Source organism: Chaetura pelagica, unplaced genomic scaffold (assembly GCF_000747805.2).
Source record: "Chaetura pelagica isolate M959 unplaced genomic scaffold, ChaPel_1.0 scaffold3, whole genome shotgun sequence".
NCBI lineage: Eukaryota > Metazoa > Chordata > Aves > Apodiformes > Apodidae > Chaetura > Chaetura pelagica.
This window is the reverse complement of record NW_009952974.1, coordinates 14,461,488-14,485,736: the sequence shown is the minus strand read 5'-3', so window position 1 is coordinate 14,485,736 and position 24,249 is coordinate 14,461,488. Positions and strand designations below refer to the sequence as shown.

Sequence of the window (24,249 nt, the reverse complement as noted above, 5' to 3'; positions counted from 1 at the left end):
TTCACGCTCTGGCAAAAGGTTGTCTAATGATGACAGTAATAGAAACCTTGCTTTGTAACACAGTTTATACAACTCTCACATTAGAAAAATGTACCTAACCTCTAAAATACACAGTGTAAACTTTGTTCAAGCAAAAAATGCATCATATGGATAATGTAAAGCTCTTTGTGCCCTACAGAAGTATGTGAATATGAGTTTGGAAGAATATTCTTGTATAACGAACAGGGACATGTATAAATATATATGTAAAGAGAGAAAGGCAAGCACAAAAAATAAAAAAAATAAAAATAAAAATATATATATATGCATGTCAGTCTTTGGGTGTGGTTTCATTTCTGAGCTGAAAGCCTCAGTAGAGCAAGATGACTTTTCAGGTTGCTCCACACTATATAGTTCTCTATTAAGCTACTCACCCTGGAGGAAAGCAACCAACCAGCCCTCAAAAAAACCAGCTAACTCAGCCATTCTCTGACTTCAGAGCTTTGAGCTTTTGAGGGAAATCTAATCAATGTTAGTTCATTTTATTGTTTTTCAGTTTGTTGTTGTTGTTTTTTTAACATCATATTGTCATAACAATGAAAATTGGTCATTTACTCAAAGGGGAAAAAAAACCCCACCAAACCCACAGCTCAATTGTTTGTACAAAAGCATTATTTGTAAAAGGAATTAATACAGGTCAACTAACCTGTTGACCATTTTCATAAGACTTTAAATAGGATTTAAAACAACTAAATAAACCTCCTTCTTAAAAGCAATCTTTCTTCAGAGAAGCAGTCCAGGTATTTCTCCCAAGTAATGGCCTGTAAAATAAGCTGTTAATTCTAATATATTTAGCAATACTAAACCCCCAAACCTGTAAATGTATACACAAATGCTACACACAGTAGCACACAGTAGACACACTTCTGGGAGTAACCCCACTCTAATCGCTGAGATTACCTGTGTGAGCAAAGTTAACTGCATACAGAACTAGTATACCTAACTGGTAAACAGGTATTTCTAAGAAACAAAGCAAGCAGCTTTTCTTACAAGAAAAAGTATGTTTTCAATACTTTGGGCACCTAGCATTCATATTGCAAAATGTTTTAGCAGGATTACAACAAAAGCTACGTTATTAACAAAAAGCTATTAACAAGTACAACACAAAATGTGGATGGGGGAATTCGCCCCTTACATCTTACACAGTGGATGCTGAACTAGCAAAAATTAAACCTTCATTCTCCATTACTCGTGAACAAGACACCTAAATAGAGAGCTCTCTCATTTTTATGCTCCCAGAGGGATGGCTCTCAACATCATACTATCAAAGGGTCTTTTGATGGTAGTTAACAACTGTTCATTCTAAAATAAATAGGTGCAAGTATTTCAAATTGATTAATAGTGCAACTAGCTTAAAGTTAGAATGCTAGCATTAGCTTTAACCCCTAAAACTAGTAATATGTATGGAGGCATGGGGAACAGAGAAGGACAACATAATTTTTCTTAGTACCAAATATCAACCATTTAATAGCGAATCATGTGGAGGCACCATGAAGAAATGATCACAAACTAGAAAAAAAATTATTCTCAGAAGTTAATGCCCTGATAAACAGTTTATAAAGAGTTGGAATAGTCTTGAAAAAATGACCCATAAGGAAGGCTACTGAAGCTAGAAGGAATGACTCACAGAACAAGAAAATGGGACCATAAGCTTACAAAGCACCTAGGCATGGGAGGAAATCCCCATTTTAGTGGAACAGCAACATGAGCTAGTTAGAAACAAAATGAGTCAGAGTGAAGCCATCTCAGATCACAGCTTTAGATCATTCATGGGACAGAAGTGCCACTGGAAGAATAAACAATGTGTTGGAGCCCATCAAATTAGGCAAGACCATGAAGCCACCAAAAAGGAGTCTTCATGTTCCATATAATTTAGAATAATGCTATTATTTCTGTTTCACTGCAAATTAATTTATAAATCAGTCATTAATGCTTTGTTTTTACAAAATAAGCTTTACATTTGCAGCATTAAGCTTGCCAAGAGTTAATGCTGACCCAGGATAAGCAGAGTTCATTATCAACCCAGAAGCAACAGACCCACATAGAGCAGTGCTATGCACACAAACCCTCTCAGGGGAACCTGCAAACCGACTGTAGCTCAGAATTTCAGCAGCCAAGGCACAACTGCTGTCAAGTCACAAACAGCAGTTTAAGAGTCAAGTGCCAAACTGACGGAAGCCAAGACAAGTGTCACTTTGGCAAAGCACAGGCAAGGCAGGAACAGCTTGTAGTTCCTCATGACCCACTCTAGATCATCTCACAGTGACTGCTCTCATTTTTTCGTAAGTGGTGTGGGGAGGAATTTCTCTGACATGAAAGAAGAACATGCATCTGTCTCTTCACAGGCACCAAGTACTTGCATCCATTTTCCTGCTTTTTTTTTTTGCTTATGTTATACAGCAGCAGGGAAACACAGTGATCCTTCAAATCCAGGTAACAGGATATGACAACATCACCAGAATTCCTCTGTTAATAAATCTTTTTAATCCTAACAGATGCTTCATTGTTCAACCTATTGTGATTTATCTAGTATTACAGGTAGAAAGAAAAAACACCTACAACAGCTACAATGAGAAAGCTGATGCAACTACAATTTCTTCTTTGCTTAAGATTATGAATCTTGAATGAGTCACAGAAAAGTCCTTATTTTGCCTCTAGTGGACATATTAAAGGCTTTCAAAGTTTGCACTAATTTCAAGGAATTTAAACAGATAAAAAATGCTGACATGTATTTATTCTATTGTATACAGCACAGCGGTGATTGTTAGCTTCTGAAGGCAACTGAATATAGTCTTCATTATCAGTTGCCAAATTATAAAAAAGATTAGGTTTTGGATTAGGCCTCAAAATACATAACTGCTTAATGATAAAACACAGTAATAAAAGTGTATTGTGCTTATTTCTGTGCTTTTACTTTCCAGCTCTAAGGCACGATGGGGTAAATTCTTTCTTCACATAATTTATTCTTCAGTTTATTTGGCTTGTTCCCATACTGACCTTTTCCGTAAGAGAAGGTTTGTGATAATACTTGTCATTAGTAACATTCCTAGTATAGGTATTGACAAAGACAACTGGTGTGGTTTAGTATTTTATTCATGTTTTCTGCTTTTAGCTTCATGCCACCTGTTCAGCTGCCCTTCTTGGCAAATGTGAGATAGAACACCAGTATCCCCATGTGCTGCATGCATATTGCCTTTTTAGCACCTTAATTGACTAGATTTCAGATCCCCCTCCTTCCCCGAGACAGTAATGTTTTCATATGAATGAAAGTAAAATCAATACTTTTCTCACTGTCTTCTCTTAAGTTTTAAATAAAAAACTGAGATTTATTTTACTTTGTCAGGAACATAAGAGACAGTACATAGATGTCCTACTTTCAGATAATCTGTAATTTCATGCTTAAAGTTAATCTAAAAGTACAGTGAAAAGTAAAACATTGTACATTCAGTACCTGAAGTTGAATTTTTGCATCTTTGCTGACACTTTTTGTTCTCCATCGTCTCGTGACCCGCTTGTCTTTCTTTGAAATATCTACACAGTTAGCCTACATTACACAAATAGTTAAAAGCGACAAAGTACTATTAAGTCAACACAAGCAACACAGAGAGTAGAGCAAGTTAGTAAAGAATTGCAGCATTAGACATCTAGAAATTAAAAAATAAGGAAAAGAATGCTACTGTCAGGGCATGCAACTACAACAGTAGCTGTAGCTAACCATACACTTCTATAAACATACAATATGTTTAGCTCATGAAGCAAAATTACTGGTATACTTTCTTCATGAGAGCACAATATTTAGGACCAGGTCTTGAAATTCTCATAGATTTCTATTCAATACTACTCAGAGAAATGCAGAGTAAACCTCCTCCTGAAAGCAATAGTAAGTCTTGTCACCTCATTCGACCTCAACTTCCCAACACACCAACACCACTGAGAGATTGCATATGCAAGGGGACTGACTGAGAAAGGAAGAAAGTATTTAGGATTTAGCATCTCTTGTTGCTTTATCTTTGAGGGTCTTTGGGTCTCCACCACTTAAAACTTAGGATGGTATCTTACTCAATACAATAAAAATTCCTTAAATACAATTTCAGTGTATTTCAACAACATGCATTTCTATTGTAAGAGTTCTCAGGTTTGCTTTTCAAAGACTTAATAATGAGATTCCTTCTATTTAGCTCAAATAATTAATGTCTTAACTATTTGTTTACACATGAAATATTATTACATATGATTAAGATAAAATATGTCTTTCATCCACAAGTTTCAGAAAATCACTCTGAGTTAACAGAAAACATCTGTGTATTTCCCTTAATGCAAAGAACAAATGCTTCAGTGACATGATTTATGTTCAAGCGTATTTACCTGCATGTCTGTGAAATTTGGTGCTGACTGAGTTCTCTGTAGTATTTCTAAATTTTGAAGAAGTTTACTGAGTTCCACAAGGTTTGACTGACAATGAGCAAGATCTAACAGATACAAAACAAAAATACATCAGGTGCTTTAGTTCAGACTTTTTTTTTCTTTTGCCATGATGTCCCTCATTGGTACTTTATTGTATTATAAAAATTAAATGTCCAAATATCTAGCAGTAAGGCATCTAAGAAAAAGCTTTCTTTTTATAGATGCTGAGCACTTGTTATTTCTATGGGAGTCAGCAACAAGTCTGGACTTAAAAAGTTGATCACATTTTAACAATTATATCCATTAAGATAAATTTTTAAAGGAACACCCCAAAACATGCAGAGAGGGAAGTTCCCATGACAAGCATCTGATTACCTGAAGAGCTACTTTGTGTGTATGTAAAGATGCAACTTAACAGCTTTACTGATTGTTTCTTATTTTATATAAACAAGGACTTTTGCTGAAAGAACAAGGCATGAAGAAGTAAAGACTAACCTTCTGCACATCTGTCCATCTCTTCTGAGTCCTGCAACCAGGCAGCTACTTTACTCTGACCAGTAGTGCAGGTAGCAGGAAGGCTGTTACTGCAAGGTACAGGAGACTGCCAGGGGAAGCTATTTTGTTGCACCTAAGGCATAATAAAACGCTTAAATTTACTGTTCTTGCTCAGTCAGCATAATCACCACACTACTTCAGAATAATAAGAAAAAAATACGCATTGTAATTTCAGTGACATCTGTGATTTGACTATATAGTTAGCCAAGACAAGCAAACCGTCTCCTAACTACCAGTTAGAAAGCTGTTGTTTAAGAGCAAGAATATTATCAAACAGTAAAGAGAGAGATTTGTCCCTAATGACAAAGGCAAGTGCAAATCACTCTGGGGGTGGTAAACTCTTTGCAAGGTCTCTACAGCAGCCCATTAATGAAGGCTGCAGAAAAGCCTAAATTAGACAGTCTTAAAGCTGCACACACACAGCTTTTTTGCTGGCTGTTGGTTCCCACAGTGGAAATGCCTCTCCACTGGCATTACAAGCAGAGCCCACTGAAACTGACTGTAAGCAAGCCCAGCAGGCATGAGTTTTCCATAAGAAGACTACAAACCTTTCCATCAGATACATTAGCAGCTGGTGAAGACTCTGTAGTAGAGGCTGAAGGGAATATATGAAAGCTAGCATCTCTTGGAGATCTCACAATCTCATTCTGACGGTACAACCGGTGGTGGCGTAATTTTGAAACCCATGCATCAAATGAATCCTGGGACTTCACCTGAAAACAAATTCACTATCAAGAAAGCATTCAAAATACTGCTTTTCTGTATCTTTTACAGTTTTATTTATTTCTACTGTGGATGAAAAGCGTAAGTATTTGCACAGGTTTTTTTACCTTTAAGTGGTAGATGTGTTCTTCTGTGTCAAGATCTATCCTACGAGCCTTCTTTTTTATAGACATAACTGATAAACCAACATCAATGCTCCCATGGACTTTGCCCTTCTGTATCTAAAATAAAAAAGCAGGGTAAGAAATTTGTAGTATTGTGCACTTCACTATATTTAACAAAAAAATATCTGGTGCTGAAATGGTTTCCCATTTTGTAAACATTTTAATGTAAAGCCATGTTAAAAATAAAACCTGTAGTCAGACTAACTACTTAATATATTTATAGACAGATTGAGTATCTCCCAATAAGTGCTTGGTGCAGAGCCATCTCCAAATTTAAATTGTGTTGGTTCAAACCAGTACACAGCTACAGGTAAGAAGCAGAGAAAATCAGACAGTACTCAGCTCCCTGCTGCTTTCACTGCATAATTATTTGTATCATATCTAATTAATTTAATGCTATCCTTTATATTACTTGAGTATATTGTAACCACTATTGTAACCAAAACCTTACATGCATTCTATGTACAGATTTGTCTTTGAATCAATGAATAACTTTTATGTGTGTGCAGTCATAAATATGCATAGACTGAGTATGGTATTTAATCATCCTGGCAGTCTTAATTCCACTAAAAATTTGTAAATAGTTTTCAACTTTACTTACATCAATTGGTGACTTTGAATATTTCAACATTCCATTATCCAAGACAAAAAACCTCTGAAACAAAAAATATATATTGAGCAGATGCAATTTCAATTTAGTACCATAATTCATCTGCAAAAGAAAATAATTACTCTGTAGCAAATAAGGCATGTTTGTGGGTTGGAAAGAGAGGCTAAGTACAATATTGAATAATTTTCTTGCTTGTTTTTGACAACAATTATCTTCTAAGCAAGAAAAACTAGTTTCTCTTTTTTCAACATTATGTTCAAGGTTTAACTTAACTTATGGAGACATAACTTTTTTAATAAGGTGTCAACACAATTTGAAGAAAAAGTCAGACACCAAAATCCTGGGCATTTATTTGACATCCTAATTTCTTCTAGGGAAAAAAAAAAAAAAATCTCATAAAATGACATAATAACCTTTTGACTGGTCATTTACCTTGTGCCAACCTTTTAAAGGCCATTTTCTCTTCTTTAGCATGAAACCTTCATGTTTGTCTGGCTTCTGGACATTGGTCTGGCCTATTTTCAGACCCTCTATGATTTCCCAGCTGTCAGGTTCCTGGTGAAAAAGTATAAAGACACATGGATTAATTAACAGTGCACACACATGATGAAAAATTCTCCAGTGCAAGACTAAGAGTAGAGGAGGGGTAGGCTTTTAAATTAGTCTATTTAGGTAGCAGGCTACGTGGTCACTGAATTATGTCCAGCTGTATCTCATTTGAAACTGCTGAATATTAATATTTTGGGAGTCTAACCCTTACTAGGTAACTAAAAGAAGTTGAAGCTTTTAAAGAAGTTTAAGACTGTAACTGAACTGCAACCTGAAGGTGGGTCTGGAATGCTGCTCCTAGCAAACACTGCATTCCAATGAAAGAAATACATCCAAATACATGAAAGCAGAATCAAATTGTGGCTGAGCTAAGTAAAAGAAAGGTCAGACATGCTACTGGATGTTACAATGTGAAAGTGCAAGTGGCTCTGACCATCTGTGAAGTCTCTCCAGAAGCACCTCATAAATTAGCACTGCACTGTAAAAACTAAAAGGACTGAAAAGGTTTTGCAAGTGGGATACAGGCACAATCTGCATGTAAAAAATGTACCTTCGCTCAGAGTATCCCTTCTCTAAAAAAACCCAACATACTGCTAAATACATAGGTATATATTAGCAGTGCCCTTCGTGGTGTTCCCTGATCATAAAAAGCTGTAGGCTTTCTGATCTTTAAAATACAAGCTACGTCAATTCTAAATACTCTTAATTTTTCCTTAAAATCAGAAAAACTAGCAGAAGTGGTTGGTTTACTGTTGATTTTGAATGCAGCCAGCTCTTGTCTTCAAAGGCATTTTATGACAGTTTCACAGATGAATTGCACCTTTAGAAAGCTGCATCTTCAGAATTTTTTTCTATTATTATTATTTCCCTGCATTCATTTTCACTGTATTAAAAGAAATTTAAAGGAAAGCTAACTAATTTTCTCTCTAGAGAAAACAACAAGGACTGTATCAATTTAGGTACAACCAGCTGTACGCCTTTCAGGGAGCCAAATTAGCATGTATATTGTATATACCACTTCTTTTGCATGATGACTTTTACAATTCAAGCCAGACTCACAATATACAATATCGAACAACTGAAGAACAGTATATTTAAACAGAAAACATAGTCACGCCTTTAGTGCTAACCCCTTGCCACTACTGTAATGAACAAAATTCTGTAACAACTTAAAAATCTCCTATTGCCTGCTAATTAAGATTCTGTTTAACTAATTCTAACCTACAAAGTCATAAACTTGCATTTTCTCAGCTGATCTCTCGTAACTCTCAGCAATGTCATACAAAGTTATCAAGTGAGGGAGGAAGTTCACAGTATCATAGTATCACTCTGGTTGGAAAAGACCTTCAAAATCATTGAGTCCAACCACTACAAGCTGAGGACGGAAGGAAGCCATACAGCAACAAACTTTTAAAAGGGAAAAAAAATTATTATTTCCTCCATTTCCCATAAAACTCTTCAAAGCAGCACAATGTCAGTCTTCGTAACACCTCCAAGGAAATTACACAGCCCTGATAACATTAACATCAATATTAGGAAAATACAATTTCAAAAGTAACAGCAAATTTCAAATCTACTATTTTTAATAAGGTCTTCTCGTTTTGTGGATGGTGAAAAGCTCTATCCCAAAAGATAAGATACTACAGTAAATTTGAATAGAAACGTTTACTCCTTTTATTTTTCCCTGTGTAACTATAAACTAGAACTACTCTAGTGGCTGTAAACTCCATGCTCACAAAACACCTTTTTTTCTTTCCTGTGTTTTATTCTATTTCTGCTACTGTAGACAAAAGCACATATGCATTATTTTTCTCCCAACAAAGAAGTAGTTGGAAAATTAAACTATGAGTCCCCAGGGGGAAGCAGAGACTCTCTCTCTGCAACTCTGCCAGCTGATTCCTCACCATATTGATTTTTCCTTTAGAAGATCAGCTAAACGAGTAAGTCTTTTATCTACTAGATAACATCAATATTGATTACTTCTCAACCACAAATCACACAATCTCATATAGCTATTCATTTAAACAAAAAAGTCTGATACAGAAGGACAAAATTAGCAATTATTCAGTGCAATGTAGATACCTGTCTTCTGCTGCACCAGTGCTATGAGGTGCTCCTAAAACCATCCTAATAATATTAACTGTGCCTTGCCCCACAGGTTTGAGATTTGTCCAATACAAGGGACATTACCCAAGAGCAGCCAGAGACAAGGGGAAAACCAGAAAGAAAGCGATAAGCTTGAAGGGTCCTTATCCAATGCTGACTTTCAAGAACAGCATTAGTACTTTAGGGCTTCTGCAATTCCCTGAGTATCATGTGAGACTCAGCTCTGCACGAAGCAGCAGAAGCAGGAAAACAGAAGCACAACCTACAGTTCCTGGGTCTGCATATGCCCCAGGTATTGGCAGTAAGGGAGCCACTGCCACCAGCTTTCTCAACCCAGTCTTTTTGACTGAAAAGTATTTATTTTTCAAATAAAAATAAATTAACCATCCCATTTTCCCTGGTTGAACAAAGTTTTCTTTTGAATTTGTTTTACCAGTTCTGTTAAAAAACTTAGACATTTCATTTCAGATTTTTCTTACCCACCAAATACTCCATGGCAGCATTCTCACCTCTTCAGTAACCATCTTATTTTTTCATATGAAGTATCTTAAAATGAAGCCTTCTTTACATGGAATTACTTATTTGGAATCAGTTATTCCAAATCTAAGGCATCCAGCAGGCAGTAAGTTGACTGCAAAGCACCACAACCAAAGCTACACCTTTCAGGAATTGGTGATGTTACCTCTACAGCTCTATCCATTTCTCTGCCTCAGGAAAGAAGGTGTCAGCAAGATATTTTAAATTTCAAACTTTAAAAAACTACCCACAAGGAACGCCATTAGGGCTTACTTTTAAAATTAATATAATTAATAAGAAAGCTCAGCTGGCTAATACGAAGCTCCAGGGCAGGCTCACAATATACTCAACAGCAGAACCACACAGAACAGTATCTCAAATCTGTTAGTCAAAATCCTTTGTATCCATGGAGGGAAACTCATCACCCAAATTACAGCCCATGCTTTTGCTTACCTTGGATAGAGAGATAGGATCACTTTCAAGGAACTGCTTGCTTAAAGAAGGGTCTGTGCTTCCTGAAGAAGCCTTCCGCTCCAAAATATGAACACTCTAAAAAAATTTAAAAAAAAAAGAAAAAAAAAAGGGAATTAAAGATAACAAGTTATCATTCAGTGTTACCTTTTACATATTAAGTAATGAATGGCTGATCATTACACTCCTTGTAGAAAATATCATCATCATGGCTCAAAACATACCAAGTAGTACCCATGTATGATGTAACCATACACACAATGTGTCTTCTGGGGCAACACACTTCTTCTTCCTCTCTTCTTTTACTATTGTTTCTTAAACTAATTACTCTGTTTAGCCTAGAAAGGACTGGAATCTAAAAAAAGTCAGGAAAGACAAGTAATGCAGGTCCTACCTACACAGATACAAAGTGTTCCTAGCCAGATCTATCATGTTTTCTGCTAAGGTACGAGACACTGAGCAGTTGGTCCTACATTTGCATCTGAAGCAAAGCATTGAAAGTAAGTAAGATATTACTGCCCCTGACATACTTGTTATCACACCTTAGCATTTTCTTATTGGCTTCTCCACTGAGGTGAAGCAACTCATTACATAAGTACTTTAAATAGATTAAAAGTGCACACAAGATCAGTTACTGGGTCTCTGACAGGCTTGCTGACGAACATTTATGGAACACAATGATCTTAAATAATTACAATTATTTTTACATATGACAATACTAATACAAATAATTTTATATGTTCGAAGAATGGTACAAAAATGAAATACCTAACATCATAACTAATTATAAAAAAAAATGTTATTTTAAAAAGCTAAAAATGTCATCCCATTTTCCAGAAATGCTTCACTCATATTCTGTAAAAGAAAATGTGGTTTTGCTACAGGAGAAAATAACTACATTCTATCTGCTTGGATTTGAATTTCATTCTCTGCTAAAATTTTCCTACATCTGATAAGATTATTATCTGATAAAAATCCTACCACAACATGTCAGTAGTATCGCTTTAGCATGAAATAAAACTATTTCATTTCCAGGACATGTAGCACAACGACAAACTTGAAATTGCAGTTGCCTCTGAGAAGGGTAAGTTTTCCTCAACTAGAAACAACAATTAAATTTTGCTCATAAATAAGCTTCTTTACATTCACTAAAAAAGAGATTTCATTGCTACAAGTGACAGCAGAAAGAACCAGGGAATATAAAAAAATATATACAAACAGCAGAGTAAATACAGATAACTAGGTACATAAGGATCATAAACAAACTAAACAAAAATAAACACAGCTATTTATACAAATGCATATGTAACAGAAACCACATCTTGCTGCAGAGCAACACACAGACCCTCATTGTTCTCTTCTAAATTGCAGCTGTGAATGAGAATTGGAAAATACAGGGACTGTCTCTGTTGTTAGTGGCCATTAATAAGCATCCCTGCCACTGTGCAACAATAATTGGCATTTATTTGCAGTTACTTAAATTTCATTTTACAGTGAAGAACATGGAAAAGCAGCAGTATTATGTTACCTGACACAACCTCCAGGGCCAATCAGCAAAAGCTTTTTTTATCTATGCTTTCAAATCTGCTTTATCAAAGAAAGGCCAATCTTATTACTTAGTCCAGTGTCTATTACTAGTCAGATGAGAAAGACATTTGAATCTACATTACATGTTGAACAATTTAAAATGCTTGAGTTGAGCACCACTAAGTTACTAATTATAAACTATGATAAAGTTCTCTCATTGAATAGGATAAATGCTACTTATGCACATGGTATCACATTTCAACAATATACAAGAAAACCTAGATTTGTTACTCCAAGGAAGATTAAAATGTCACTTGATTTGCATAAACAGAATGATTCCCAACTGTCTTGCCAGTTTTGTTTGGCAGGCAGGAATCCCTCCATCTTGATATGGAGCAATGCCCAACACAGATGTTCTGAAGGTCTCTCATGTAGCAGTCAGTGCAGTGTGTTGTTACATAACTGCTATTTCATTTTGTACAATATTTAGAGTGAAGTAACCCAACAGCCCTTGGCTTGCCAGATTTCCAGTGACATTTTGAATCTCATAATTTTAAGGCAAAGGAGTTTTCTGCCTTTTTTTTTTCTTTTTTTTTTTTTTTTTTAATCAGCCCTCAGTCTTTACAGTTCCACTTCAGTTGAGAAATACACTATTAGCTAACAGCACTTTAATGAATGCCGACTTATTCAACTATTTGTTTGGAAGCACAAAGATGAAAACTTTAACAATAGAATTCTAATGTCTGCTTTTCAATTCTTTTCTGTCATGTCCACCATTATACTCAAATGAAATCACTTTACATTTGTTCTATGTCTCTACCATAATATTAAGAGACATTCCTTGGTGCAAAATGTTTTCTATTAAAACAAGTTATTTGTCTGCAAAATTGCAGCTAGAAATTACAAACTAATTGACATTTTTAAAAGCACCTATTTTTATAAAGCAAGAGTTTAGTTACTTAGCATCACAGAAATAAAAATTATTTAAATCTTGAAGATATAATCAAGAGGGGGTTTTTTGTTTTAAAAAGAAAAATAGAGTTGGTAAAGGAAGCAGTTAAAAAAGGTGATGAGAATAAAATTAAGAATGAGGCAGATCAATACAGCTTCTGTTTTTTGTTTATAATTGTACAGAAAAATAAATAATCCATTAATGTAGGCCTATCAATCAACTTGGTACACGATCTCCTCTCATCCCAAGAATACAGGGAGACAAAATAAACCTCTGATCCATTCCAGACTTCCCTCATGCTTCAGGATCACCTGTGCACTATAGCTGGCTTGTCCTGGAGAACACCACCAGTACCATCAAATTCTATGTGATCTTGGAAATTAATTCAACAAGATTACAATCTTAACTGAAATTGCTTCATAATTCCATAGCTAAAACTTAGTCTCAACTAGATTCTTTCCTTCAGCTTTGAGATTATTCACAACAAATATTATATACATAAGCACACATTTGCCCCAAAATGCCTCTAACAAGCCTTCACACAGGGGACATAAATGCTGATTCTGCCCTGCATTTTTTTCATGTTGCTTCCCAAAGACATGAGAGGAAGAAAGAAGATGATGGAGAGAATAACAATGTGATGTTGTTTCGCATTCTCATCCTCTCTGGAGGGCAAGATGGAAAACATATTTTATATTATCTTTCTATATATCTTGCTAACTTTGTTTCACTCTTAAGAGTTCAGTGACCTGTTCCTCTCATCCATGAGAATAAACACTAGCATGTGGAGCATTTGGTCTCCATTAGGCCAGAGGCTGAAGACCCTAACGCTTCTTAACTGAATCTAACGTCCCATTATAAGACAATACATTAAACTGTTTTCAAAGGGAAGGCAAGGAAAGAAAAGAGATATTGAGCAAGTATTAATAGGAAATCCAGTGAAGGACAAGTCTGGCACCCATGCCTCCCCTTACTGTTTCATTGCTTAGTTACTAAATCAAATTAATAGCATTTAACACCATAAGTTCCCTTCTAATTTTATAATTTATTTCCAAGAAAAAGACAAGCCTGTGGGGAATTTAGCACTCACAATGGCCACAGACTCTCTTTAGTTCTCAAATGTGCACAACACACAGCTAACAATGAAAAAGATTTGGTGGATCATTTTGCTTATCTTCAACACCCATAGCCATGGAGCCTAGACATACACTGTTCTACAACAGTAATTTAAAATAGAACTTTTTTCTCTGGGTTTTTTTTTTGTTGCTGTTGTTGTTTTGTTAGGGTTTTTTTTCAATCAAAAGGGCTAACTAGTGCATCTTTTACTATCTGTTATTCACTGGCATACTTTTTACAACCTAGCTACCCCTGCACAGACCTGTGTTCTTATTTGAATTCCATTTAGTATGAAGTGCAATGCTTAATCACCAACTTTCACTACCTTTTAAACAAGGTTGTGTTGTATGCTGAATTAATCTGCAACGTTATTTGCAAAGGGAAATTGGTTTTTATCTTAGGCTCTGCCTTCTCTTTTGTTGATGTTGGTGTAAAGACAGTGTCTTGAATATCATTGTGAGAGCAGGGTGAGTACAAAGCTAAAGAACTATGTCTCCACCAATGTATTCCTCTTTTCTTTCTTCTAGCACATTCTTTAAGATTTGTATAACAGAACCGTGGTCCTGGGCTCATGCTCAGTCTCTCCTATTAACACTTCTCCAGAGCTGTTTTCAACAGTCTCAGCTATCAACCAACCAAGGAACTTAACAATACTTTACAGAAAGCATGTGCAGTTAATCTTTTTTCTCCTTCTTGTAGCACATGCTCAGTTTCTACAGAAAGGAGCTTAAGAGCAACATTTTCTCTTTTTACTGAAAAAAAAAGTATATTTAAGCAGTAGTTAGATATTATATTAATAACATACAGGCATGTTTGTCTCTACTTTCCAGGGATATGCAAAATCAACATTTCTTTTGTTACAGAAATGTCAAAGATTTGTTAGCTCAGGAACTCTCTGTCAGCCCTTTTTGGAACTCCAGCTTTCTATTGTAGGTAGCACTTCATGTCAGTGCTTTTAGGCTCTGGAAACAAAGAACCTTTTGCTATTCAAGGTAATTTTCTCTACAAACTCAGAAGAGAAAGAAGATCTTGCTTCTCTGAAGAGCTTCTCAGAGGGAAGTATGAGCACAACTGGAGACAGGAACAGAAAGGAGCTATCATTGTAAAACCAATCTTCTCTTTGCTAGAGTGATGGTTTGGAATGACTGCCAAGTTGCAGCTGGAGTCACTCTTTACATACTGACATGCTTATCTCAAAACAAAGCAAACAGATAAATTGACAGTATCTGATAGAGAGAATTAAAATGTTTATTAACTCTACAAAGCTTTTCTTATTACCATGGAATAATTACATATAAAAGGATTGGTATTTCACTAGTGTCAGGCTGGCAATTAATTTTATTAGTGCTGATACAGTTAAAAAAAAAAAAAAAAAGAGGAAAAATAAAAGAAACAAAAGAAAATCCTTCCTCAACCCAGAACAATGTTATTTGTTAACTAATTATATTCTAGACATTTTGAATGTCCTTTAGAAAATATATGCATTTTCCTCTTTAACAAATGGTTGCAAGGGAGTCTAAGTTAACAGAAGTCATAGGCCAAAAAGTTGGCCACTCACCTGAAAAAGTGTGTAAGTTCAAAAAAAGAAAGTCCTTTTTTCCTCAGACTGTCTTTCACACTCTTGTGTAAGCTACCCACTTAGACTTCCTCAATATCCTTTAAACTTTAATATATGCAGTACAAAAATACAGGAACTAGGAAAAAAATTGTTTAAAAAAATTTTATGTCATTTTTTTTGTGCATTAAATCTTCTAATGGGGAAAAAAATCTGGATGTAACAGCTTCACTTTCAATTTCAGGAAAAATTATTTAGTAAAAACAGAAAAAGAGAAATGTCAAAACAGCAAATAGCTTTACTAAGGCATATATTTATTCTGCCTAACACAGTTGTATGTCTTGAATTTGGATAATCCAAATCATGAATGTATCTTGAAAACAGAAGCCTTCATATCATACCTTCCATCACCCTCTCTCTTCACTTTTGTATCTTTCCTCTCTACTGAGAAAATGAAAATAAAGTCATGCTTCTGTTTCTTCTCCCCCATTTTTTTCCCAGAAATCCTAAATGGCACATCAGAAAAGTTGCACTTCCTCCCTCTGAATTCACACATGCGTGTGTGTGAGTGTACACACACATTCCTCACTGATCTCAGCCCATTTTAGATCAAGTTACAGTTAGAAAATGAGTGCATATTATGGTAATATCAATCAATGTCTGAGGACACTTTAATTGTATTAATATTCATTTTTTAAGAGGTAGCAGCTGGCCTTTTGGTTTATATTCTTGAGGAATGTGAAATGTGTTTATGCAGGTACGTTCGTGCATGCATAGTAGAGAGGAAAAAAATTATACAGGAGGAATGCAAGAGTGACCATGTTCTGAAAGCACCACTTTAAATTATCTGTCATAATTTGCATGGGTAATAAAGCTATATACACCATTTCTAATCAAACTGACAAAGTTTTCTTTAAAAAAAGATTTCTTCATATCACATACTTGAGCTTAGCATTCTCCATTCAGTCTGTAAAGCACTCCTAGAGGTAAGAAAACTCACGAGAGCAATGATTATGAAGCTCAGAGAACATATACACACAGTCCCATGGGACAGCTTGGTGTGCACACTATTACTGTCAAGAACAGAAACAAATCTTTTGCACAGCCTCTTTTTTCCTCACAGCTATCTGTCTCTCCTTGGCTGCTCCAGTCCACTTTCTTTCTTCAACAGCTTTAAGGTCAAGTCTTTCTCTATTCATCTCCAGGATTGCACTCGGTGAGATCTTATCTCCAAACCACTGCAGATAATAGGAAGGACAGGGGCACTTATGATGCAAGCATAGATATTGATTGGAGAGGGCTCATGCTGTGCACATGGACACATACTTTTGGTTGCCATGTATCTATCATGTAAATTCTAGGCAGAAAAAACAGTGAGCCTGATGCATTCAGCTTGAACTAGGCTCCTGAGTGTGTTGTGCTGCCAATGTGTAGCAGCCCTGTCCCCAAGGATTCCCAGTGCTGCAGCAGGAATACCACATAATTTAAATGCAAACACTGGCACCAGTGCTCAAGAGGGACTGCCTCACCCCTGGGGCCAATCTTCACCAGTTCCCTCCAAATCTTCCATGAGTTCCTATCCCATTTCTGGACAAATCTGTAGGCCAGAAAGCTTCACTTTGAAAGTCGTTACCTTCTTCTGAAGGTCTATCTGCACCACGTGCAGATGCTCACTCATCAAGTAGTTCACTGTTGGCCATTTGGGGGATGAAAAAGGAACCTAACAGGCCTGAGATTTATGATTTCTTTTAAGACAAGTGATAAGGGGTTGAATTTCATGCAAGATCCAGGTGGGTGTTCTACAGCTTCTTAAGTTACATTGTTTCAGACATTTTTTCAGATATTGAACTAAGATCCAATACCTCTGGAATCTAAGGAACCTTTTCATATTCTCTTAAAATCATAGAAAAAAAAAATTCTGTTATAGAGCAGCAGCTGCCAAGGAATTTAGTGAATAATTGCATGTTTTTGTTAATAAATTTGCCACTTCATTCTTTGGGTCCCTCAGAAAATTTGCTTGCTCCACTGAGTTGTTGCTTTTCAAGTCCTTGTTTAACACTTCCTGCTTCAATTGTATTATGTGAAGTGAGTTAATTAAGGAGAGCAAGAGAGAATGATATCACTGTAATAACAGTACTTGGCATTAGTTGCATCTTCAGTTTGAAACTCTCAAATATATTAGTATTTTTAATTGAAATAATTCTCACAAAGTACTGAGAAGTAAAAATGCTCTTAAAAGTCTACACTTTGCTACAGAGCAAAGCTAAGAATATGGGTTCGTGTTCAATTTCCAGCAGCCAAGATGGATCTGTGTATATGATGGACCTTACCCTGTCAAGCTAGCCTAGCAAGGTAAAAGCACTAGCGGCTGAAATTCCATAGCTGGTGCCACCACAGCTGCTCCTGTCCTGTCCCATTACCACTGCTATGCTACTTCCCACTGAGCTGCCAGGAAAAGTATAGCAGAATAGGAGTCAAAGTAATAGCAACAGCAGGTCTCTCATTTTAAGCCCCAGTATTTTGCATTATGTAGGTTCAGTCTCAAATACTAGACCACTTTTTCTGTGGGATTGGTAAAAAGTGATGTGCTTTTTTGCTATTGCTTCAAATAACCACACAAAAATATCTTATTAAACATCAGTCAGTTAGAATAAAAGATTATTTGCAACTTTTTTCTCCTTTTACACATAAACCACTTCTCCTGGATAATTCAGATCATAAAAAAAACCCTCCTCTTCCCTTGCTTTCCTTCTCTCTACTCTGCCCTTTTTCAGCCAGTCTGTACAAACCAGTCCTTGCTTCTTAGTTTTATGTCCTATGACTTCATGATGCATTCACCCCACCCAGTTCTCTCTCCCCTATTAATTTCTTTCATCTATTAATTTCCTGGCCAAGAGCCTCACTCTCTCCAAATCAAATACCTTTTGCTTTCTACACTGCACAGCTGAGCACTCCACTCCTGGCACTTAATTCTCCCCCCAACCCCTGTGGCATGCAGATTCCCCATCTGAACTCAGCTTCAAAAAACCTAATGGTCTCTGCAGTACATCTATGAAAAATCTGCAGCTGATTATCTCTTGGGAAAAATTTGATAGTAGTTTTCTTATCCATAAGACTTCCCTTCATAATCCTACTTTTACACTTCTTAATGTTAGCTGAAACCATGAAGCTCTAGAACTGACATAGAATCCATGATATTTTCCTATTATGCACATCTCTTCTCATTGTGCTTTATCATTAGATGATGAAAGAGACAACAGACAAGCAACCTCTCTTTCTTCTGCTTCCAATCTATGTCTCATCTAATCAGCACTTTATGCTAGACCCTGCCCTTTATTACATGCTTAATACAGTGCACAGCACCATGAGGCCTGGACTTCTACTGCATCTCTTGACCCAAATAACAATTATTAGTAGTTTTCTTTTTTTTCCAGGTACCAGACATTTCACCCTCAGATTCACTTATGGCAATAACTCTTCTGCAGTCTTCCAGTTACTCTATAAACTGAGGTTTGGTTAAGGTTGCTGCAGACAAATGACTCCATCCTCCCATCATGGTTAAAGGCTTTATAGCTACAAAATGGTTATACCCACCTTAGGAAATAATGCTTCAGGAAGCTACTTTGACAATTAAAATATAGTGGTTAATAAAAAAAGCTAACTGTTTTCCAGCACAGACCTCTAGGCAAGACCAGAGCCTTGGCTTTGGAATCACACTTTGCTCCTAAATTTCAAAGCCAGGTAAACATTGTCAGCCCAAACTCAGACACATCTCTTCTCCTATTAGTCAATACTGCTCTTACAGAAAGAAAAAAAAATCAGGAAGAAAACTGAGACATAAGAAGATAAATTATCTCATTTAAAAAAGCAGATATTGCTAAATCCACTTCACATCATGTGACATATATTAGATACCCTTTAGATGGTGGTCAGAAAAGTAGAAATCTCTCCTTTGTTCAGAGTTTCATTATTACTCTCCTGCTGTATCATTCCCTCTGATGATAGCCTGGGGTCAGGCCCCAATTTACCACGCTGCACGTTGTTAATCCCATAATGTATTTACTTCTTTCTGCCCTCTCAGCACAGTATTACTACTCATGCATTACAAAGACTACAGAACATGTTTGAGTCTGCAGTACAACTTGCATACGTAGTGAATAAATAAAATATGGAACATTTGTAAAGAACTTAAAACCATCAAGCTGGATACACAGCATAGGATTTTATCATATTCAGCTGTATTTTCTAAAAATAGTGTTGTTTTTTCTCCTTTTTATTGTGCAACAGAATATACCTAGCCTTCTGAGAGTTTCATGAGGGAGAAAAAACAAGAAATCTCCCTTTTCAGCATGGCTCACAAAAAAAGGCTGTCAAAAACTGCAGTTCTTAATCTTGCCTTCGTAAAGAGACTCCTATTTATCTTAGGGAGATTCCCTGTCTGTGGAAATAACAGGAGTTGTATGCTCTGCAAGAGCTCCACAGTAGGAAAAAGCTACTGCTGCTGCATTCTAAAGTATTTCTTTATCAAGTACACCACAACTGCCCTGCCACCCTGCTCAGCTCAGGGATTAAACAGAAAAGGTCGGTCCCAGGGCTTCTATCAAATAGTCCAAATTAACCATGATTTTGACAAAAAATGAATTATGCTAAAGTTCCTACAATGATGAAAATATGAACCCAGTTATTTAGTTGTGGCTGGCTTCAATAGTCTGTTTTTTCAACCACTGGTCATGGAGCCTGCAAATTGGAAGCATCAAAGCTTTTGCTGACTGCTAATTCTCTTAGGTGATGTATATATATACAAATAAGAAAGCTACATTAAAATGCCAGCATTATATACAGCATGACATTTTCCACCCTCCCTGAGATGATTTATCACAGTCATGTTCACACTCATACAGTCTCCTGTGCCATAATTTATTGGGAAACTCTTCCATAATTGCTAGTATGACTTTGACAAGAATTATATGGTGAGAAGATTTCAGTCGTTAACCATCAAGTGTTATCCTCACATATGACAATGAAAGCTGCATTGACACTTAATTCAGTCACATCATTTTCCATATCCATATATATTACTCCTTCAGGAAGGATGCTTTTCTCTTTGGTGCTCTGAAGAGTTCAAGGAGACAGCAAGACAGAATTGTCAGGCCTTTTCAAAGTAAAACCCAACAGCACCAAACGAAAATCTCCTACTCCCTAGCTATCATTGCATTTGGGGGAAAGTCTTTGAAAGCCAAAACATACAAATAATGCCACAAGTAAGGAAATAAATTAGAAATACAATTGTTACAGCAGATGGCACAATGAAGCTGGTTGACTTATTTTAGTATGTTTATTTCCCTGGATATAGTACCACTACAACTCATGTGTTGCATGCTGTAGCTCAGTTTCACTGCAGTAGAAATTGCCTATCCATTCCTTCTTCTGTATATCTCTCTGCTTTTAACACTGAAAGCACTAAAGCAAGAAAAGGAATGCCCAGCAGTAGCCTTTCCAGTCCACATTTACATGAGTGAATGTACTGTTAAGCATCATCTGATGTTACTGGATACAAGACAGCTCTGGATACATCACAGCACCGACCTCTTCAGCATTATTTTAAAATCATGCTTCACATTTCAGTGACCAAATATGGACTTGAAGTTAGCATCTATTTCATTATGATGACAGGTATACCTTGCTCTACTCCGCTGCTATGGTAACAGATACGGTAGCCATTAGATTTATGATAAAGTATGTTCACTAAAGGTTTTTTACTTCATTCTCACTTGCATGATCATACCAAACTACTTAATTACAAAGAAAATTCAGAGGATATTCTCTTAGCTGAGTTCAGCAGCTCCTACAAGTCTTCATTCACCTTCTTTGGGTTTAAACACAGGAGATGAGAAATACTGATGTGTTAAACAAAAGATGTAAAAAATCTTGGTCCAAGTGGGACTAATGAAAAATTAAGAAGACATCACATGTTAACCAAGACTAGTATGAGTACCAGCTATCCCAAATCCTGTACAGCATGAAAGAGAAAATATCACCTGTGAGAATATAATTTTTACTTCACTGAAAAGCAACGGAAATGATTCAAAATTTCGATAAACATTTCCTGCCTGTTATCAAAACACAACAGAGTTCTTCTCCTGGTTTAACATTTTAAACATACCTTATGGCAAGACTATTTATATTCAAACCCATAAATGTTAAGTTTCATCAAAATTCTCAGTTTTCAAAATTTTCATGTCAGGTAAAGGAAAAAAGCTATTTCAGCAGCAGCTGAGAATACAGTGTCACAGCTGGCATATAAGTAGCTGGTGAAATGTTCTTATGCAATAACCATTCAAATAAATGCATGTCACAGCAAATAACTATTTAAGTTCTTTTCCCACCTCTTTTTCTTGTCAAGCTCAAAAGAAGCCAGTATTGCATTAATAAAAACATTTTTTAATTTTATGAAACACAAAATAAAAACATTTTTATTTTAAATTATTAAGTTGTTATATTCTTGCACTTTGTACATTTATTTTTTAAACACGACAATGTTTATCTAGCTCAGAAGCTGAAATACTGTTCAAGGTTTCCATATACCTAAGTTTTAAAGTATGTTTCTGTTCTAATCACTATCAGCCTTTGCATTTGTAAATATACATGTAACAACCTATCTAAACTCCAGTGTGTAGCTCTGACACTTTCTGAAGTACTACCACTGATGCTGGGACCAGACTGTACACTCAGACCTCAAAAAAACACAGGAGGGAAAGTAATACAGCCTGAGGGCTGGAGAAAAGACATAGTACAACCACACAGACAAGAGTCTCCTGAAAACAGAAGTCTAACATAACTGGATTAGTACTATATGCCATGGGCCAATCAGTGTAATTTCATAGTAAACCAATAATAAATAATACTTAAAACGTTGGATGCTTCCATAACGGATGAACAATATATTTGAATTGAATTATTACTTTGTAAAAAGATAATACATCTCTGTAGTTAGATTTACAAAAAGAGGTAGTTACAAAGGACACAACACAATTTGAAGCAACTGTATGTTGATGTTGCCAAGGAAGCCACTTCCCAAAAGACTTCAGAGCATGTCTCCTGCTTGTCCACTTGATTAGATCCTTCCCTCTCCAGTGCTACACATGGTACTCATGTTGCTTCTGAATCTTTCCGAAACCACTTTAGAAAATGAATATTATTTTTTTTTAATCAACAGTTCTTGGCAATAGTGATATCATCCTGTGCTATAAGCACGTCAACTTAGAGCTGATGAGAACTAACGGTCACATTATAGGAGTAATGGAATCATTTCACTAGATGTTACAAACATTCAGATCATTTCCTTACCTGCCTCCTGTCCCTCTGAGACGATGATGAAGAGGAGGCACTTCTATGTGATGGAGTGGATGTTTTGTGTGCTGGAGATATACTCTTTTCTTCTGAACTCATCTTTGCAGCAAACTTGTAATAATCTTGTGCTCTTATTATTCATGTACAAAAAGGCAAGGGGTAGTCTTCTGCATCCTTTGCTTTCACAGCTTATAGACAACCAAAGAGGAATTCAATCTCAGCTGAAATGTTCCTTAAGAAAAATGTGAGAGAAAGAGTGAATGAATGCACCCTTGCTCTAAAGTAGCTCTGCAGCAAAGAAAACTGCTGACAATCACTATTTAATCCAACCTATCTCCCATTGTTTTACTTCTGTTCCTAACTACTACTCAGTACGAACCCAAATACATTGTTCTGCATTCCTACAGAAGATGAAAGTGGTATTACATTCTTTGAAAAACAGCAATTTACAGTAATTTTCAGACAGTTTACAAATCCTTGACAAGCGGTCATTATCTTATCTATTATAATAATATTATCAACACAAATACCACTGAACAGCCCATTATAATCAGTGCTTTTTAAAAATCCTGCAGTTCGACTAAGGAGTCTGAAAGCTGGTTTTTAAAAGCAGGTCACTCTTTCTAAGTCAGTGGCCTCGCTGAGGGGGTGGACAACCCAGTTTCACAAATCAGAATCTTTCCAACAGTGCAGAGCTCACTGGAAGCTGACAACTTGCTCTCAAAGGTGACTGGAAGATAATACAAGATGTTCTGACTGGAAGACACTTTCAGACACAAGACTGTGGTCACGGGATATTAATATTTTCATCTGGATAGAAACTTTAGTATATTTAGTGAATCCCAAGTACAAAAAATAATGTATTGCTGAAGGCAGGAGCTACCCTGGGCCTACCTCAGACACTCTGGGTGAGTGCCCAGGCCCAGCTGCAGGGGCTGCAGGGGCTTGTAGCCCCTGTGAGGAGAGGCCAGGGCTGCCCTGAGCCAGACTCACCCAGTTCTAGTGGACCCAAGCCCTGTGGTGAAGAGAGATTTAAGAAAGGGCAAAATACGCCATAAAAGCAGAGGAAGAAGAACAAAACAAGTGACAAACAACCCTGTGAACACCCCCACACAGCCCATGGAGAAGATAGATAGTCCTGAAGGAACTTCAGCCCATGGAGCACCCACACCGAGCAGATTTTTCCCTGAAGGACTGCAGCCCATGGGGAACACACATCAGAGAAGGGAAAAGTATGAGGAGGCAGGAGTGGTGAGGAAAAACTGCTGTGTACCAACCACAAACACAACCACCCACCATGCCACTTGGGGCAGGGGGAGACTAGAGGTGTCAGGACTCAGTGATAGTGAATCCGGGAAAAATGTGAGGAAAGGTGTGTTTTTTAATGTCTTCCATTTCTCATGACCCAAATCTAGTTTAATTGGCAATAAATTATTTTCCCTAAGCTGAGTTTTGCCCACAACAGTAAATGATAAGCACTCTCCCTGTCTTTCTCTTGACCCACAAGCTTTCTCATTCTGTTTTCTCTCCATCATGCCACTGAGGCAAGGGGGTTGAGCAGCTGAGCAGGCATCTGGCTGCTGGCCAGGGCTAACCCACAACAGCTACCATG

The 24,249-nt window shown here is 36.5% G+C and overlaps 1 protein-coding gene across 4 annotated transcripts in view; it reads right to left on the bottom strand.

The window, feature by feature from the left end:
- The window catches only part of OSBPL6 (oxysterol binding protein-like 6), a 44,471-nt gene extending 21,735 nt beyond the window's left edge, over positions 1–22,736 (bottom strand). For 3 of the 4 annotated variants that reach the window (XM_009996181.1, XM_009996182.1, XM_009996185.1), the window contains exons 1-9: positions 22,635–22,736; positions 10,120–10,215; positions 6,928–7,050; positions 6,487–6,540; positions 5,829–5,942; positions 5,547–5,711; positions 4,939–5,071; positions 4,405–4,508; positions 3,491–3,583 (exon numbers count right to left, since the gene is read on the bottom strand). In XM_009996181.1, coding sequence (XP_009994483.1) covers positions 3,491–3,583; positions 4,405–4,508; positions 4,939–5,071; positions 5,547–5,711; positions 5,829–5,942; positions 6,487–6,540; positions 6,928–7,050; positions 10,120–10,215; positions 22,635–22,736 — 984 coding nt within the window. The remainder of the gene's footprint in view (positions 1–3,490; positions 3,584–4,404; positions 4,509–4,938; positions 5,072–5,546; positions 5,712–5,828; positions 5,943–6,486; positions 6,541–6,927; positions 7,051–10,119; positions 10,216–22,634) is intronic. The other variant, XM_009996183.1, reaches the window with a different exon arrangement.
- Positions 22,737–24,249: the final 1,513 nt, after the last annotated feature.